We start from the raw sequence: 19722 nt of genomic DNA, 5'->3' as shown, positions 1-19722 counted from the left end.
GCACTCATGCCGATTCTTCGTATCGACAGCTTGTGTCACAGGTACTTGGGATGGTCTGCTCCCCCAGGGGAGTTTGTTCAGGATGACCTTACGGATATCCTCGACATTGGTCCACCAACTGACCCGGTACTGCCATTCCATTATGGCTCTGCAACGAAGGGTGGCAGCGGCTTGGACTGCTCCGGAGAGTCTCCCGGCAGTGAGCAAGTCTTTGCTGCGAAAATACCGCCCAGCCAGTAGTGACCCCTGCTACTTGTCCAAGCATCCTACTCTGGAGAGTTTGGTGGTGCAGGCAGCTACGGCCCCGGCAAAGCAGGCGTCGTACCCGCCCATCCCTCCTGATGGGGACGACAAGCGTTTTGACGGCTGGGTGAAGAAAGTGTTTTCTGCAGGGGGTATGGCGCTTCAGGTGGCCAACTCCATTTGTGCCTTGTCTCGTTTCACGCACACTCTGTGGAACTGTTTCCTTGGCGGCTGAACATATTCCCGAAGGGGATGAACGGGATGGTTTCCTTGCCATGGTTCAGGATGGCAAGGATGCTATGTGTGAGGCCGTTCAGTCGGGTTTGGACATGGTAGATTGCGTCAGCCGGTCCATGGCGGCGAGCACCGTGATATGCAGGTTTGCGTGGCTGCGGAAGTCGGGGTTTGCTCCTGATGTGCAGGCCCAGCTCCTCAACATGCCCTTTGACGGGGAACATCTTTTTGGCAGCAAGGCTGACGAGAGCCTTGAGACGTTGCAGACCTCCAAAGCTGCAGCGAAGTCGTTGGGCGCTGCAGTTCGACAACCTCTGCCTTTTCGTCCTAGGGGACAGCAATGGAGGGGAGGTTCCTTTCGTTATTACTCATCCTTTGGTAAAGCGAGAGGAGCTGCCAGTCAAAGGGGCCACCGTAGGAGTGCCAGAGGTGGAAAACAAGGTACTCGAGGTGCCAAGGCCGCTCGGTCTGTTGCCTCTTTGCCCTCAGGCAACGCTGCAGCCGCTTCAGCTCAGTCATGAGGCCATGTCCCATGGTTCGCCGGTTGGGGGAAGGCTGGCGCCGCATCTTGCAGAGTGGCACACCATTACTTCAGATATGTGAGTTCTGGAGATCCTAACCCACGGCTACTGTCTTCCTTTCCGGCAGAGGCCTCAAGACAATCCACTGGGGAATCTCTTTGAAGAGTCCGGATCCGCTCCTTGCGCAGGAAATTCAATCCCTGCTGGAGAAAGGCGCCATAGAACTGGTGCCTGTAGCGGAGAGCGACGAGAGCTGGTATTCCCCTTATTTTTTGATTTCCAAGAAAGATGGGGGGGATTGAGACCCATCATGGACTTGCGCGGTTTGAACAAACTCCTCAGGAAGGAAAAGTTCAAGATGGTTACTCTCTCTCAAGTTCTCCAGGCCCTTCAACTTCAGGACTGGTTGGTGTCTCTCGACCTCAAAGATGCTTATTTTCATGTGCCGATCCATCCAAAGCACTAGAAGTACTTGCGGTTTGCGGTTGGCGACTCGCACTTTCAGTTTTGGGTCCTGCCGTTCGGAGTGCCCTCCGCCCGAGGGTCTTCACCAAGCTCATGGTGGTGGTGGCAGCGCACCTCAGGAAAGGGGATTCACGTCTACCCCTACCTTGTCGATTGGTTGATCAGGGCGCACTCTCCCGAGCAAGTCCTGGATCATCTGTCAGTCACCTGCCACTCCCTCCACAAGCTGGGTTTCTCCCTCAACATAAAGTCCCATTTGACACCAACTCTGAGGCTCCAGTACATCGGAGCAGTGCTCGACACGTCCCTGGGGCAGTGTTACCCTCCCCAGGTGAGGGCTCATCACATTCAGCAGATGGTGCACAAGTTTCAACTTGCCCAGACTCTCCCAGCGTTCGAGTTCTTGAGACTGCTCGGCCTCATGGCATCCTGCATTCTTCTGGTGCCAGAGGCCAGGTTGCGGATGAGATTTTTGCAATGGGCACTCGAGCTCCAGTTGTCTCAGTCCTCCGGCAGGATGTCGGACCCTGTTCAGGTGCCGCCTTCGGTCGCCCAGGACCTTCTGTGGTGGGCCGACGAAGGCAATCTGATGGGGGGGGGGGCTCCATTTTGGCTGCCCTGGCCGGAGGTGACGATCGTGATGGACGCATCCCTCACGGGATGGGGAGCTCATGCCAACGAGTTGACAGTCAGCGGTCGTTGGTCTCCGTTGGAGTCCAGACTCCATATCTGTTGGAGCTGAGGGCCGTCAGACTAGCCCTGAAGGCTTTTCTGCCGACTGTGCGAGGAAAGAATGTCCTGATCCTGACGGACAACACGGTGGCCATGCACTACCTCAACAAAGGGGAGGGGGGGGGGGCAGGGCCACGTCCTCTGTGCAGGGAGGCGATGCAGCTCTGGTTCTGGGCAATCCAGCAGAAAGTTTCGATCTCGGCAGTTCATCTGGCAGGAGACGAACACGAGACGGCGGACGCTCTGAGCAGGCAGAGCGCGATCTCTCACGAGTGGGAGTTGGCTCAGGAGATTCTCCTGGAGATCTTCGCCCTTTGGGGGACCGCTCAAGTCGATATCTTCGCCTCCAGTGTCAACCAGAAGTGCGAGAGGTTCTGCTTATGGGAATCTCCTCCAAACGGAGCCTTGGACGCGTTCGTGGTGGAGTGGTCATTCCCACTGCTGTATGCGTTTCCTCCAGTCCCCGTCATCCCGCAAGTACTGCGGGGGTTCGGTTCTCGGATGATCCGCATTGCTCCGGCGTGGGCCCGGAGGACGCGGTACCCAGACCTTCTCGACTTGTACATCTGTCCTCCACGTCGTCTTCCCTACCGAGACAATCTGCTCTCACGGGAGGGTGGTCAGGTTCTCCATCCAGAGGTCCGGTCCCTCAACCTTCCTGCTTGGTTTCTGAAAGGTTGAGGTATAAGGATTGGGACCTCCATGAAGACGTGATGGAGGTGTTGCTTTCGGCCAGAAGGCCCACAACAAAGTCCCTATACCGTTGGAGTAAGTTCTGCGACTGATGCAGGGTTAAGAATGTAGAGCCTTTTGCATGTAAAATTCCCATGGTTCTGTCTTTTTTGCTTTCTTTGGCCCACAGGGGCCTTCATGTGGGTACCATTAAAGGTTACCTGGTGGCGCTGTCCATATTTAAGCGCTCTTCTGAAGAGTGTTCCTATTTTAAAATTCCTTTTTATTTCTCATTTTCTGAAAGGGCTCACTAATGTGTTCCCTCCGTCACCTTTCCAGGTGCCCAGTTGGGATTTGAACCTTGTTCTCAAGTTTCTGATGGGTGCTCCGTTTGAGCCTTTGCATTCATGCCCTTTGAGACTGTTAACTCTGAAAACTGTATTTTTAGTTGCAGTCACTTCCGCTCGCAGAGTGAGTGAGTTACAGGCACTTTCAGTTAAACCACCCTTCACTAGTTCGTCCTTTTCTTCCGAAGGTGGTGTCAGAATTTCATTTAGGCCAGAAGGTTGTTCTTCCGGGATTTTATCCTCCGCCACATCCTGGTAAGGAAGAGGAGAGGCTCCATAGGCTTGATCCTAGGGAAGCGTTAAGCTTTTATATTTCACGCATGTCCCGGGTCAGAGTGGACGATCAGCTCTTGGTTACGCTGGAAAGCGTTTGGGACAGGCTGTGACGAAACACTTTGTCTCGCTGGATTATTTTGGCTATCTCTGAGTGTTACCGCTTGGTGGGTAGGGACCCACCGGTCGGCATACGGGCCCATTCTACCAGGGGTGTAAATGGTTTGGGTGGGGTGGGTTGGATAGGATATAGGTTGTGCTGTTCTGTTGGTGCACGAGAAACCAGGAAAAACTGGTGTCTGCGCGTGTCAGCTTTGGATTGTGCGCACTGGGGTTATTGTGTCCGAAGGGGCAATGTCCAGTGTCTTGTTTGTTTGCAGCAGTTTATTCTTTTGGCAGAAGTCTGAGTTGTGTGTTTTGTTTTTGGTAGGGCTGCCCCATTTTTTGAGGTATTTGTGGGGTGTGCTGGAGTGGAGCGAGCAGGCAGGGTGGTAAGTGATTAGTACAGTGTGGTTGTTTTTAATGTTGGCTCCAGGATCTGTTTTGTCCCTTGATTGTCTTGGGTCTGCAGTGATATTGTTGGAGATGCTTGTATATCAGTGAGTTGAATAGCCAGGTTTTCATCCCTTTTCTGATGGCAAAGTGGTCTTCTGCCGTTCTCCTCTCCTTACGGATCGAGTTCCATAGATTGACTATTAGACGGGACAATGCATTTCCATCCGAATGACATTTCCTCTTGGTGTTTCTAATTGGTCATTGCTTAATCTTAGATTTCTTCCTGGAAGGTACGGTTGATTTTGGCTTGGAGAAATTGGGCTGCTTATCTGAGTAATTGGTGAGCGATGCAGAGCAGAGGGCTGAAGTGTTTTTTTTTTTTGTTTGTTTTTTTTTTAGTGGGAGCCAGTGTAGGCTTCTCAGGGCTGGTGTGATGTGGTCTCTTCTGTTTAGTCTCAGGAGTATCCTTGCTGCAGTGTTTTGTATGTGTTGGAGTTTTTTAGTGAGACATTCTAGGTAGAGGCTGTTCGCATAGTTGATCTTGATAGTACTAAGGAGACGATTGTGAGGATTGCTTTGCTATTGTGTTGACTTGTGGTTCTAGTTGGAGTCCATTGTCCATGAGTATTTCCAGGTTTTTTACGATGGCAGATGCCTCAGGTTGGGTTCCAATGCCTGGTGGTCAGCTCAGTTGAGTCTGTTGTGTTATTCTCTGGGAGGGGTGCGGGGGGAGTTCATTATTTCTATTTTGGTCGGGTTTAGATTGAGATTGTTGGTCATCCAGGTGTATGTCTGTGAGGCATTTGTTGAGGGTGTCGTTTAGGTCTTGGGTTGAGGTTGTTTTGAAGATGAGTGGTATCATCTGCGTAGCTGTATGCAGTCGGTCTGTGGATTCAAATTAATTTGATTAGGGGACCTGTAAATGCTGAAGAGGAGTGGGGAGAGGCTAAAACCTTGTGGTTCAATTCAGGAGATTTGTGGAGTAAATGGCGATGGACAAGTTATTTCAATTGGGTTGGTGAGGAACGATTGTAGCCATTGTAGAGCATAGTTTTTTTTTATTATGCCGCATTCCTTCAGTCTCTGGATTAGTGTTGTGTGTCTGATTATGTCGCAGACGTGTGATATGTCCTGTAGTACAAGGACCAATCGGGAGCTGTTGTCTGCATTTATTTTTAGGTCGTCCCATATGGATAGAAGTGCTGATTCCATTCCTCTCATGGGTCTGAAGCCGACTTGCAAGTGGTTGAGTGTTCCGTTGGTTTCTATGTGGTTGAGTAGGATTTTGTAGATTTAGTTCTCCAATAGTTTAGCCGGGTAGGGTAGATTCGATGTAGGTCTGTAATTGATAGGATCTTCTGCACTTCCTGTTTCATTTTTAGGAGGTGCTTAATGTATGCTGATTTGAAGGTTTTAGGTACTATTCCTGTGTTCAGGTATAGATTCCTCAGTAGCTGGAAGTAAGATGCTAGGTTTCTGTGGTTGAGGATTTCTTTGAAGATGCCTGATGGGCATGGATCACTGGGAGATCCAGCGAGGTTGGTGCCTTTTATATCTGCGTTGAAGACTTCTTCATCTATGAATTTGAATCGGAGGAGTGTTGCTGTGGTTGGTGGTGTGCTGGTTATTGTTCCGTATTTGTGTGTTGCGTTGCTTGCGTCAATGGTCTGTTGGATTGTTTCTATTTTTGTTCTTAGGTGGTTAGTGATGGTGTCACATAGGAATTGTGATGGTATGATGCCTTTGTTGCGAGATATTGGGTTTTTGATTTGATTTATTTCTATTTGCCGGTGCGTTGCTTATTGGATCCTTGTGGTGTAGTATGCTTTTTTGCTTTAAGGACTGCTGATTTGTGCATTCTGAGATGTCAATATTTAATTTTGGCTGATTGTAATGGTTTCTCCATAGTTTTTCAAGTTTGCAGTTTTTTGTGTTCCCTCAGTTCTTCTGTGAACCATCTCGCTGCCATTTCATTTGCAGTAGCTTTGAAAGGTTTTGCTAGTGCTATTTGGTCTAGGGCCTCTGTGATCCAGGTGTCATGTTTTTATTCAGCTGAGTCAGAAGTTATTCTAATTAGCTGGGAGATGTTTGGTAGCTGGGAGATGTTTGGTTCATTCCATCAGTTTTGTTAGGGATTCCAGATCAAGACTGTTCCAGTTTATTTTGTTAGTAGCATGCAGTATTGCGTTTCTGGGAAAAATGCGGTTTGGGAATCTGACAGTGAACCGAATCAAGTGGTGATCACTCCATATGATTGGTACCGTTGGGGCGGTGGTTGAGTGTCTGCTTTTTTTGGAAGCAAAGTCATCCTGTTAAAGGAGACGTAGGACACCTTTTGTATACAGTCCTACTGCAGGCTTGTTTGGGTCTTTGTCCCTTGAGAACCCGACCAAGTCCCTCACCTGTCAGTACCTCTGTGGGCCCATTGTTACACTGTAAGGGCGCCAATCCTGCTTCCTTGTCACGGAATTACATGTGACGCACTGTTTCTTACTTAAGGTATAATGATGAGTTCTCCAGGCCGTACCCGGTGGTGCTGTGACGTTACAACACGGTACAGCCTGGGGAACTCCTCATTATGGCTATTTGCAGCCCAGGATTACGTCGTGGGATGCTTATTTATTTGAAAGAATGGTTAACAATAAGCTTGCAACTCATTCTTTAAAATAAGTTCCATAGAAATGGAAGCAAGGCTACAATCGAGTCCCCCTTTCGTTTCCATGATGGCTGGTGAACATGATGGGAGCGGCGGTGTGGTGCTGAGGTGACGCAACCTCTTCAGGTAAGTGGGAAGGATGGAGGTGGGGAGAGAAGCGTGGCACAGTGGAAGTGAGGGAAAATAGTCGTGCAGGTGCTGGTTGCTCGGGAGGAGGGCTTATACCGCGATGTTCAGCCTGAGTTCCGAACAACCTGATTGGCTGTGACAACCACCCGGAATCTAGAATTACAACCTTTTTGACCATTTGTTCAGCGTACCATTCTATAGTGCAATTAGGCAAAGCAATGTACTTTTTATATGGGAAAATGAACTCTGTCGTGGAATTCTGATAAGTCTCCAATGCTTTAACACTGCCACTTAGGGCTTGCATATTTTTGCATGGCTGGGGACAAGAGATTTGGTGGTTTCCTAATCTATTTTAAACCATGTTCTCCATTAGTCAGTGCCCCATTGAGATATTAGGTTTGATACAGAAATCCTACACGAAATACCCAAATTGATCGAAAAACGATAGAATGGTACATTTGACGAATTTTGGCCAGTACCATTTGATCGCTGCTGAAAATACCAAACATGAAGAGTGGGGGCTTCAGGGGTGTCCCGGGCTCCCCATATTTGATATTTTCGGTTTCGGGGGTTGCAGGGGTGTCCCCCGCTTCCTCAACATTGGCGACGGGGGACTAAAAAAAAGAGAAGGGGACCCTGCAGTTTCATATCCAACCTGCGTTGGACGGACGGTACTGATAGCGCAGGGTACAGGAGAGGTGGCGGGCGGAGAAAAGGGAAGTAGTGAGGGGGGTGTACTGGAGGTCTGGGGGGGGGGGCTTGTTTTTTTAACCTAGGTAAAAACGAATTTGCAGCGAAAATGACTACAGTAAATTCTGCCGCAAATCTTTTTACCTCGGTCAAAAAACCCAAATCCAACGTACATACTTATCCCCATTCACCTTGATTTGTCCCGCTAATTTCTTCTGCATTATCCTTCATCCTGATTCCCTCCTTCTCTCTTCACCCTTATTTTTGTTATGAACGTCTGGCTATCACAACTGCTGCTTCATATCACTAAGTATTTAACCAATTCAACAGTATTCATTTCATGAAAGGTGAAGTTGGCCTTGACGGTCTTCCATCATATACTTGTGGTTTGGACATAGATCTCTTCATGTGCAACATGATATACAGATGACTACATATTATGTGTACCTAGCTCCAGGGGGATACTTCCACTTGGTAGGAAGTAAAATAAAAAAAATGTTTTTCTCATTTGTCACACAATCCCCTGAATGCAAAGTAACATGAGAAGAAAACCCTGAGGGTCATTCAGGCTTGTAATGCTAGTACACCACTGCTCACTTTACTCGCATAACATCACCAGTTAGTCACACCAATCCCTCACAAATAAGCGTTAAGACTCGAGTGATGATATGCATGTCCTATTTCTGCATGTCATTTTGCAACCTGTACCATACTTGTGGTTGTATTTTCAATTCATTTACACAGGATTACACACCACAGAATGAAAAGGAGCGCGAGCCTTGAAGCCTATCATCTGATACCTGACAAAAGGGCTCCTTGAGAGCTGTGTAAAATATCCTTAAGGTTTCAAGTCCTAAAGACACGAAGAAAAACTGGCTCATAAGGACATCTTGTTAATGCAACTAAGAACTCACTCTGGTCTTTACTGAGAGATGGGACACTGTTATTGGCTAGTACAGCATGCTGAAAGTTATCACGAGTTGAACTTCAGCAATAGGGTGCTAATGGTTTGAAAAAATCTTTTCCTTTAAAAAGACGCTCACATTCATGCATCTTTTCAATTAAGAAAAGCTCTCGCAAAGCAAGATGGCCAATATGGATAAACGAGCATTGGCTACCCTAACAGTTTGGGCTTTTGTGTAGGCATTTAGCAGACATTGTCATAAAGGTACTAATTGCCCATTAATTGTGCCAGCTGCAAAATCCTGCTAGTTACCTGGACATACAATAGCAGTGGCTGGCAAATGCCTAAATGTACTAAAGCCGAAACTGTTGACGTCAGTGCAAGTACAAGCATACTGCTGATAATTCAAGTGGTTAAAGGTACCCTTGTTTAAGGGAAAACATTTTGATTACACCAGCACTGCATTTACAGCTCCAATTAAACACTGTCAGGGTCCCGCTGTGCAAAGTTCGATGGTACTACTTGGTCAAACTAGCTCAGAGGTTCCAGGAGAATGTCTTGTGCAGGATGTGGGTGGGAGCAGCCTTAAGGTTTAGCATGGACAGTCAAGGGTAAATAACCAAACACCCACATAAGGTGTGCCTCTCCTCATATCCTATCTCCCTCTTAGCTGTATTCCAATGAAAAAGGTTTGGCTTATAGGTGGCCTGTTAGCACCGCCTATTTGCCAAAAATAAAAAGAAAGCTAAATGGGGAGCCCCCATTTTCCTCCCATGGTATGGACGATGCAAAAAACGATAGAGGAGCAAGCAGATCACTGAAACCTTTATTTAAAATGTGAAACATAATGCAGAGAAGGAGTTGGTGGGCAGGAGGGGCGGCGGAGGCAGTGGCTTTTGTGAAGCTTGGAATATGGGCCGTACACCAAGAAAATAACGGCTGCCTTCTGAGCTTCCTGATTGGTGGAAATGGCTGCAGTGGTTGGTCATCTTCAATATGGTGATGTTGCTTATTGTTAGTCATGTTAAGAAAAATTGCAGTGCTACAAAAGTTTTTGTGTATGGTGGCAACTTTGGTCAATTCTTTTTGATCCACTTGCCAACCACATTCCATCCAACCTACCCACCCCCACCACCATTTACATGGGTTTAAATGCATTTCTGAGGCTTGTGGATCTGCTTAGAGCACATGCTCTGCATAGTCCGTCATCCAGTGGTAGTGGCACAGTATTACCATATTTGTTTTCGAAACTCAAAGGGACGAAGACTAGGCGTGTTAGTAATACTATCCCGTGTGATGTCCACTGTACCCAAGATCCTTCACGCGTGGAGGTCCCTCGGATTGTTTTTACCACCATTGTGGTTGGTCGCAAGTTAGAGTTCCTTTCAGGCTGATGCCTTGGACTAAAGTTTATTCGTTGACTTTCTCTTTCTATCCTTTACTGTCGGCCTGTTGCAGCTGCATCATTACTGTTCGCCGACCCTTGGCTGACTGCTCCATTGTCGACTATGCCTGACTCACGACCAGACACTGCAGCCTTCCCGGGCCTCTTCTGGCCTCTGCCCTTACAGTAGGGAGAGCAGAGGGAGGTTTTATATAGTTGCATCCCTTTAGAGAATGCCTGTTCTGCCACCCTATTTTACCTTTTCTCCAAACTGCCCTTTCAATTTACTATGGAGAATACCCCCTTTACATGTTGTACTACTTGTAATAGGAAGTTACCTTGGAAGGATACGCACCAAGTGGTGCAACTACTGTCTTCCTAGGTACCACCCAGAAAAGGTCTTCATGTTTTAGGGTGGAAAAGTTTGCAGAACCTGCAGACCGTCAAACCAAGCATTGAGTAGTCCACGACATGCAGGCGAAGCCTCCAGTGACGTGACTGGGTAATCCAGTGAGGGCAGTATCGGCATAGAGGGTGATGCTGAAGGCGACAGAGGTTCGTAGGGACCTGATGTGCGCCCCCCCACCCCCGCGACTCCATTAAGCAGGCCCAAGGCTCTGACTGAGACTACACCCGGTAGCCCAAGCACAAACACTTCAAAAACACTAAGCACACAACCCAAGGCCGACCGACCGTGAAGTCTTTGACCGTCGAAGCCCACATGGGTTCCATCGAGAGCCTCTAAACATTTCTTGTCCTCTGGGCCATCGCTCACTTTCTCGTCACATGACAGGCCTGAACTGGCGTTGAAAGCTGTCATGATGCCCGCTCCTGGGGAGCCGGTTGAAGCCCTGCGTCCCCGAAAGCTGACATCCAGTCCCCAAGGAAGGACCCAGCAACCCCATATAGGGGCCCTTTGGACAGTGTCCTGGTGCCATAGGTGCCAGGCTCATTATGGGAGTGCTTGGGTGCACTTACCTGATGCAGACCATGCTGCAGGATCCCGGCCTCCTTGAGGCCTGAAAGGAACTACTTTACCTGTGGGACTAATTTACCATCCGGGCGTGGTCCGGGAAGGATACATACCTGGAACTTCTTCCAAGGCTATTTAAACCCCACCCGAACAGCCACACGTGCTTCGCGTTGTTCTGCATCTAGCAGCTGGACGCTCACCGTGTCTGCTCCTGCATCCTGACTTCTGCCACGCCTGCCAGCATCCTGGATCACCTGCAAAGGAAGAGATAAAGAGAACAGAAGAAGGAAAAGTCCTTACCTGCTAAATCCGCATCCCGGAGACATCTCGCCGACAATCCTGAAAAGGAAGATTTTTATTTAAAAGCTCATCGCGTCGATCGCTGCAGCGCCGCATTCCACTCACCTTTTCAGGGCGCCTCCATGTCCAGCAGCGATCATCCGGATTCGCCGTCACGCCCCAGCGCCTAGGGAGAAAAAGACCAGAACAAAAGGTGAGAGAGAGAAGGGAATAAGGAAAGCTAAATCTCCATGTTAAGACTTACGAGTTGATTCATTCCCTTTTCATTTCGGGTCCGCGCCGCATCCTGGCATTTCCGGACCCCGGCCCCTAAGGGGAAAAAAAGGCATCAACGTTAATGAGCGAATGAAAAGACATTACCAAAAAACGCTCATTAAAGACTTACCTGATTTCTACAAGGATTTCACCTCTCATCTCGGGTCGTTGCCTGTTCCCCGGCATTCCGTACTCCGGCCCCTATGGGGAAAAAGACACTAGCATTAGTACATTAATGCATGGACACAAGGGGAACCTCTTATCAAGAAACTTACCTGGAAGCCAAGCAAGTTTGGTTCTCACGAATCCGAAAATCCATTGAAGTAACAGGATACCAACACGCCCCTGCATCAGAAGCAGGATGGAGAGCTCGTCCTTCCAGACCCTAAGGTGAGACGCTACGAGGAATCACAGAAGGGTTTTGAGGAGGGTGAGAGGGGAAAGGTAGAGGCCGATTGCATTACCCCGCAGACAGTTAATCCCCTATTTTCGCCTACAGAAGGATACTTCTGCGAGCCAGACAAGCCAGATTTGGGGGCCCGGTCCAGTCCGTCTTCCGAACCCTGCGCATCACCTTAGAAGAGGTCACAGCAGCGCGAACCAGGCCAGCGCCTCCGTCGGAGTCAGGTGAGCGCTAAAGCTGTTTCGGGCACGACGCATAAAAAGGCCCTCCTTTCACGCGCCAAAACATGCAGAGAAATGTGCTTTGGCATCTCCCAAGTCCACACAGAGAATACACCGAAGATGCAAAAACTTAGTAAAAAAACATGTCCCTGCTATCCTTCCAAAGACAAAGCCGCCAAAATTAACTAAGTCCTCAACACCTTTACCACTCCAGCCGACTGTTTCTCAGGCTCCTGGGGCGCTGCAAAACAACCGCCTGCGAAGAAGCCACGTATTGACATCTCGCAGCCCAGGGCCTGCCAGCCTCCCTTTATCAAGACCCCTCTCGGGACATGTGCACTATCGACCCCTCGGTCTCAGGACCCCAGCTCTTTCGGAGATCAGGGAGACCAATACAAACTATGATGATACAATCACCTGAGCACCAGGACCAGCCAGTAGCAGACTCTCCAGTAGACATTCAGCTACTGTATAACAAGCTGCTACTAAAAGCTGCCCAACACTTCAATATTGACACCCAGGAGACCAAGGTGGATGAGGACTTTGTGGAGGACATTTGTGATGAGAAGAGTTCCTCCACTCAGTTCATTCACCTTTTACAATCCACCCAGAGGCGTATACACCCTTCCCTGCTTATGCCTAACCTCACAAGGGTGGTCAACACGCACATTGAAAAATGATTCAAGCCAGTGCCTACAGACTCCCCCCTGTACATTAGGGGGTCAGCTCAAACCTGACTCACTTGTAGTGTTGGCTACTAGAAGGGGAGCTGGCACTCCTCTAGCATCGGCTGAAGCCCCACCAGAGAAAGGTTGCGTCTTCAGCGCCCGATCAGGCAAGAATAGCTAATAACACCAACCTCCTAGCTAGTTATGGCTGTCATAAGTGGGATGAAGTGGAACACCAAGTTGAGGCAGTTCTAGAACCTTTAAAGTCTTGGCTACTAAGCACAATTTCAGAAGGCAAGCACATATCTAGCTGTGTTCTTAAACAACCTTGACGCTGTAGATAATGTGGGTCGCATTATTGCAGAGGGCACCCTTATCAAACGCCATGCCTGGCTTAGACAGTCTGGGTCTAAATTGTAAACACCGGCCACCCTGCTTAACATGGCGGTGGAACCTAATGCCCTCTTTGGCAAGGCAGTTGAACATGCCCTCAAAAGTGTGAAGGAAGAGTATGATACTCTTAAGTTCCTCAGGCAATTAACCAACAAACCCTTCATCCAACGGGGTTCCTCTAACTCCAGGAGGTTTCAGGGACAGGGCATACAACGCTCCTCTAGGTTCAATCAAGGTGGACAGTCTTTGTCATGGGGATACCGACAGGGACAGGCCTCTTCTAATGTTCAAAGAGTTCATAAAAGATACAGAGGAAGAGGTTGAGGCTCCCCGGCCAGAGGCTCCACCCCTCCCAAGCAATGGCACACCGCTTGAAGTCTCTGCCCATGCCACCCAAGTAGGGGGTTGCATCTCTCATTTCACCCACTCATGGGAGGGGATTACATTAGATAAGTGGGCACTGTCCAACGGAGAAAGCGGGTATTGCATAGAACTCTTGCAAAAACCACCCACCAAAACACCAAAGTATGATGCCAGAAGAGCGGCGCATACTACTGGAAGAAGTAAACCCTGCTGGAAAAAGAAGCCATAGAGATTGTCCCAGCAAATCAGGTAAACCGGAGTATTGATTCAACGTACATCCTTGTGCCAAAGACAGATCTATCCATTCGTCCAGTGTTAAATCTGCACCCGGTGAACACATGTCAACCCTCAAAAGTTTCACTTGACCATGCTCCAAGAGGTAATCCCCCCCTCTTAAAAGGGGGGGGGGGAATTACATGGCAACATTGGATAGGAAAGATGCATAGTTCAATGTTCCCAGCGCACAGAAAATATATGCGGTTCCAGATAGCGGGAATACGCTACCAGATAAAGGTGCTTCCCCTTTGGAATCACCTCAGCCCCAAGAGTGTTTACATAGTTGCTTTAAGTAATGGCAGCACACCTCCGCAGAGAGTCAATCACTGTGTACCTTATCTAGACAAGTGGTTAATAACCGGGGAGTCTCCTCAAATCTTCAGGCAAAACACCCAAAGAACTATCAACCTTCTTTTCCAGTTGGGATTCTCCATCAACGAGTAAAAAATCAAGTCTTGTTCCCAGCAAAATAAAACCATTTCTGGGAGCCATCTTAAAGACAGAGGGGCTGGCTTTCCCGTCAATCGAGACGATGCAAAACATGCAGTTGTACGTTTTTTCATTACAAAGCCGCTCACCAGGTAACTGTACGCCAAGCAATGCTCTTGCTAGGGATGATGGCCTCATGCATACACCTGTTTCCACACGCATGCCTGCGCATGCGCCCAATGCTGAAGTGGTTAATGAAACAATGGTTTCAGGTAAGCGGGCAGTGGGATGATGTAGTGGTTCCTTTGCTAACCCTGGTACAAGCTCTTTGCTGGTGGTCCAAGGACAACCTGCTAAAAGGAAAACCCTTTTGCATTCCACCAACACAAGCAATCCTAACTACAGACTCCTCACTTGCTGGATGGGCAGCTCACTTCCTCCACCCCACAGCCAGTGGAAATGCACCACAGCCAAAAAATCGCATCAATTTCCTAGAACTTCTGGCAGTTCTCAAAGCTCTACAGACTTTTCAGCAACATTTTGCAGGTCAAAAAGGGCAAGTCCTCAGAGGAAGCACCATTGCAATGTTCTACATAAACTACCAGGGAGGCACTATCCAAGTCTGTCCCGACTATCCCCAGAAATATGTAAGTGGGCACTCAAGTAGAACATGTTCCTAACCTCTCTACCTTCCACAGGAACTCGATGCTCTGGACGATACTCTAAGCAGATAACCTGTACCAGAGGAACACGAGTGGTAACTCGAGAAGTATTCTAGATGGAATCTTCACTCAATGGAGTCCACCCTCCCCCCCCCCCCACTAGACTTATTCGCCACAAGTCTAAACGCTGAATACCCGGACTTCATGTGCCGGTTTCCTCAACCAGGGTCCAAGGGGAACGCCCTGTGGATGAACTGGTCAGGGAAATTTGCTTGCGCTTCCCCCACCACCCCTGACACCACTCCTGAGCAGGATAGTGCGCAAGATGCGCCAGGAACAAGCTACTCTAATCCTGGTGGCTCCCATGTGGGCGAGACAACCCTGGTTTCCACATCTGCTCAAACTGTGTTGTGATAGCATGTTATAGGGACATGGAAGCTTCATTGGGTTGCACATCGCCAAAGGGGCATATCTCCATCCTTTGCCTCAATCTATGAACTTGGCAGCCTGGTTCCTGAAGTCAGAGTTTGGTCATTTAAATCTTCCACAACAGTGTATGGATATGCTAAAAGGCACAAAAACCCAACACCAGACATTGTTATGGTGAAGGTCACAATCCATAAACTCAATGTAATGTTCACTGGCCAATATTCTGCATTACATGCTTTACCTACTAGACTCGAGGCTAGCATTTAACTCCATCAAGGGGCACCTGGCAGCGCTGTCTGTTAACACCACTTCACAGAGCATGGTGTCCTGGTGGAAAGTTAATTATTAAGGCCTTCCTGGCATGGATAGAGAGGCTATTCCACCCAGTCCCCATTTCTAACCCTCCACCAGGTTGGGATTTAAATGTTGTGCTCTCCAAACTCATGGGTCCGCTCTTTGAACCTATGCACAAGGCCAGCCTTAAACACTTGACCTACAAAACTGCATTCCTGGTAGCCATCACCTCCATAAAATGAGTCGTTGAGCTACAGGCATTGTCCGTACAAGACCCTTTCTTTGTGATCCACAAGGACAAGGTTGTCCTCAGAACACACCCTAGGTTTTCACCTAAATTCATTTCAAAGTTTCATGTTAATCTATCGAACTTCCTACCTTCTTTCAGAATCCATACAACTCACCTGAAAGAAGCCTCCATACACTAGATGTACAGAGGGCAGTCTTGTACTACGTAAACAAAACAAAACCCCTAATGAAAACAGACCAGCTCTTTGTTTCCATAGCACCTGGTAGAGAAGGCAATCATATACCTCTAAAAACGCCATATCCAGATGGATAGTCAAATGCGTACAGCTCTGCTATTTCCTATCCAAAAGAGCTTTACCTTTCACTCCCCGGTGCTCAGGCAGCTACATGGAGTTCCATTCATAGCTTCACATTGCATTATTTCATTGACACTCTCTCTAAAGCAGATTCGCAGGTGGGACAAACGTTGCTAAAACATCTATTTGCTGCTGTACCGTCTCACTTCCCACCTCCTTCACAAGATACTGCTTGCTGATCTATGCAGAGCATGTGATCTAAGCAGATCCCCTAGCTTCAGATGGGATACATTACTCACAGTAATCGTATTTCTGATACTTGCATCTGCTTAGATTCACATGTGCCTGCCCTTCCTCTGCTCTGGAGTTGAAGGCACATAGAGATTTGTCTGGTCTATCACCGCTTCTGCTTTAACACATCTCTACTCAAGCTACACTTCATGGAACCTCATGTCAGAAACAAACAACCTGAGGGACCTCCACGCGTGAACGACCATGGGTACAGTGGACGTCACCCTAGGGATAGTATAACGAATACGCCCAGTCGACGTCCCGTTTCTAGAACAAATCTGGTAATACTTTGACTACCATTATATGTTGGACTATACCTAGCACGTCCAAGCCTGCCACTTTCAAATTTAAAACTATCTAATCACAAATCACTGTATTAAATGAGCACAAATCGGCCAGCTGATGGAACACATGTGACTCAAACATTAACACCTAGCTAGTATGACTTGTCAGAGTCTGTGGTCATGCCCATTATCCATTTGCCCCACTTACTGCTCCTGTTCGATACTGTTAAAAGAGCTGCACATTATAAATACACTGAGCAAAACGAATAGAGCAGTGTTAATTAAACCATCATTGTCAGGCCCATACAAATCTATGGAGTCACTGTGGTGGAACAGGAGCTGGGACACTTTGTACCACAGGCACCCTCCCAATGACAGCTATACCATCTCAGTTCTATCCTTCCAGGTACAGGGTTGCCCTAGCAAATTTGCAGGCCTCCTAAAACTCAGAAGAAAGGTTTGCAGACTGAGTCCCTCTATTCTTGCTGTTGAAGACTTAGAACTGCAATTCAAGGAATGACCCGTTTCTCATCCTGTCCACAGGTACAGCGCTATGTCTCCAGAAATGAAGGCCAAGGCCACTGATATCTGGCAGAAGAAATGGAACCAGTTTGTGGAAGAGTTCAGCGATTCCTTTTCAGGGGAGGAGCTCTAGGGCACACCTTCAAGATGTTTTCACGATATTGCCACTTTGTGTTTTTTGTATGTATTTTTCGATGGCTCAAATCTGTTCAGGAAATGCATTTCAAGGGGGAACTTGTAAGTCAGAAGTATTCCTCTTTCTAAATTTCCTCCATTTAACCAATGTTGGCGAAATATGGTAATGGCTGTACCCAGGGCCGACCTCTGCTAGAATTCCAGATCGTCCCTGCTCTTATTCCATCTGCCATTGGTACACGCAGGGAACGTACAGGATCTCTGCAGTGTCATACCAATACTTGAGAACAAGCAGATAGGTACTACCTATGTTCAGACTACAGTAATGTAGTGAATCCATTAGTGCTTACAAATGCCATGAGCCTGGGTGAGATTAGTCGCCTCTTGGGTTTGTCAAAAAGGTGGCGAGGGGACACAAAGACGATTAGCCTAGAAGAGGAACCAGTTCAGCAATTCACACGGACTAACGTCATAGACGTGTGGAAGGTATTTGGAAGGGTATTCCATTGTATTGGGCCCCACACTTGGCATCTCTCCCATTGAATGGTTGCTGTACCTATGGGATGGCAACATTCATCCGACCAGACCTCAAGGCCCTTGCATAGTGGTGTTGACAAATATCCTTGCATAAGAGACGATCCAGTCCTAGGACCATAAACTCTATCCGATTGATTGCCTGGACATGAGGTTGCTGCCTGCCTTTATGCAGATATGATGGCACTGCGTCTTCCTACAATGTCTGTTTCCAAGCACAGGCATAATGGCGACAGTATAGTTGCACAAGTATGCTTAGCCTAGTAAGAACTCTGGTATTTGTGTGTATGTGCAGATGAGACATTTTTTATTTCGTTTTTAAGTTTTTAATTTCCTAATTGCCTTGCTTGTTTCTTACATAAATCCGCAATATAAGTATGGTGTAAATCCATGGTCTTTAATTGCCTCCAATTTTTTAAAATGGTACCCAATTGTGTGCTGGGATTGCACAGGATATTTACAGCATGAGGTAAATGGAAAGGATGGCATGGGTTAATAACCCACAATTACCTCCTACATCACTTTTTATGTACCCCATGCAGTCCCAACTGGAAATTCGGCAGTATTTAAAAAAATAGGAGGCATTTAAAATGCCACTTTTTTGTGATTACCATGCTCTGAATGTGGCCCCACAATACAAGCCAACAAACACATTTCTCAAGTTATTTCTGTTAATCTGCTGTCTATATTTTTATTCTGTTTAATAAATGGTGGTTAAACTAGAGACTGTGGGTTGTTTAACCAAGCACTTGAACTGCTAACACTTGTGTAATATGTGCTTCAAAATGATAATAAACAGATCAAAATAAAAAATATGCTACAAGTAAAGAATTGTACAGTAAATGAGGACAAATGCCTCCGTCCAACATATTACTTTCGTACGTACTCTTGGCTCATAGACCCTATGCTGTCTCCAGCTTCACCATTGCAGTCCAGTACATGTGTTCTTGTGTACCTTTTCCGATTTTCTTTTGAAGTAAGTTAATTTTTCTGTTTTGTCTATGTATGCTAGTGGTTGTGGCATTAATTCAATGCAATAACACTTAGAAAAGTGTTTTCTAAGATTTCTAACAAGCTCCCCGTCTCCACCCTCTCCTCCCTCCAGGCCCATCACCATCCGCGTTATATTTTGATCTCTAGTAGAAGTATGCATTTTTCTGTGCAATATTGCTACTTAAACCAATGTGTTTAAAAACATTGATCACATACAAAAAACGATTACAGTTCAGAAGCATGTAAGGGAACATATTAGGACCCCATAACCATCACTGTTACAATTATTAGAGGTACAAATGAAACCACACGAGAACAATTTAAATATAAATCCCCATAAAACTTCTATTTAGAATAATGCCTTGACTAAAATTATGTTGGGCAAAAGCCCCTAATAACAGAAGAAATCCTCCATTAATATGATGTGGTGCAAAACGCAACAAAAGACATGGGGTGCCGTGAAGTTTGTGTGTGCGCGCGCTATGAGTGGATCCCCATCCCACTCTCACCAACAAACACACAAAGAGGGTTTAAATAGTTCTCGCTGGGGGAGGGAAGGGGATGGGAATAGGCAGTGGGTGGGGCTTACGTCCTATTTTCCCACCCATTAAAGGCCACACCAACTCGGCATAAAAAACACTTCTTTTTTTGTATGCAGGCTTCAATGGGCAGGCAACAGACATGGAACCAGAAGATTGGGCCTAGCCACAAACCATGTCTTTCCAATCCAGGACTTCCTTCCAGAAAATACTCACCTGATCACGCTTCCAAAACATATGAGCAAGGGATCGAACATCCTTTTGATATACATTTATGTATTTTGGGGAATTTTTATTAGGAAGGAATAAAAACAGCAGCATTTGAGTAAATTATTCACGGTCAACATTAGAACAGCTACTTAACATCCTCACTTTAACCACAGGCACATCTGGTGAACGCGCTCATATTGCCTATTTCCGTGTAGAACAGTCAGACACAGTTGGCAGTAAATAGATGAATGTTTTAAG

The 19722-nt window shown here is 47.2% G+C and overlaps 1 protein-coding gene across 2 annotated transcripts in view; it reads left to right on the top strand.

Moving 5' to 3' along the window:
* ADA2 (adenosine deaminase 2) overlaps positions 1 to 18553 on the top strand; it is a 470094-nt gene extending 451541 nt beyond the window's left edge. For both annotated transcript variants that reach the window (XM_069628655.1, XM_069628654.1), the window contains exon 11: positions 17075 to 18553. In XM_069628655.1, coding sequence (XP_069484756.1) covers positions 17075 to 17186 — 112 coding nt within the window. In that variant the 3' untranslated portion in view covers positions 17187 to 18553. The remainder of the gene's footprint in view (positions 1 to 17074) is intronic.
* The last annotated feature ends 1169 nt before the right edge of the window (positions 18554 to 19722 follow it).

The sequence above is a fragment of the Ambystoma mexicanum genome, chromosome 12 (assembly GCF_040938575.1).
Source record: "Ambystoma mexicanum isolate Mex_15411 chromosome 12, UKY_AmexF1_1, whole genome shotgun sequence".
NCBI classification, from domain to species: domain Eukaryota; kingdom Metazoa; phylum Chordata; class Amphibia; order Caudata; family Ambystomatidae; genus Ambystoma; species Ambystoma mexicanum.
Note: the sequence above shows the minus strand (reverse complement) of the source record. Positions and strands in the feature narration are given on the sequence as shown.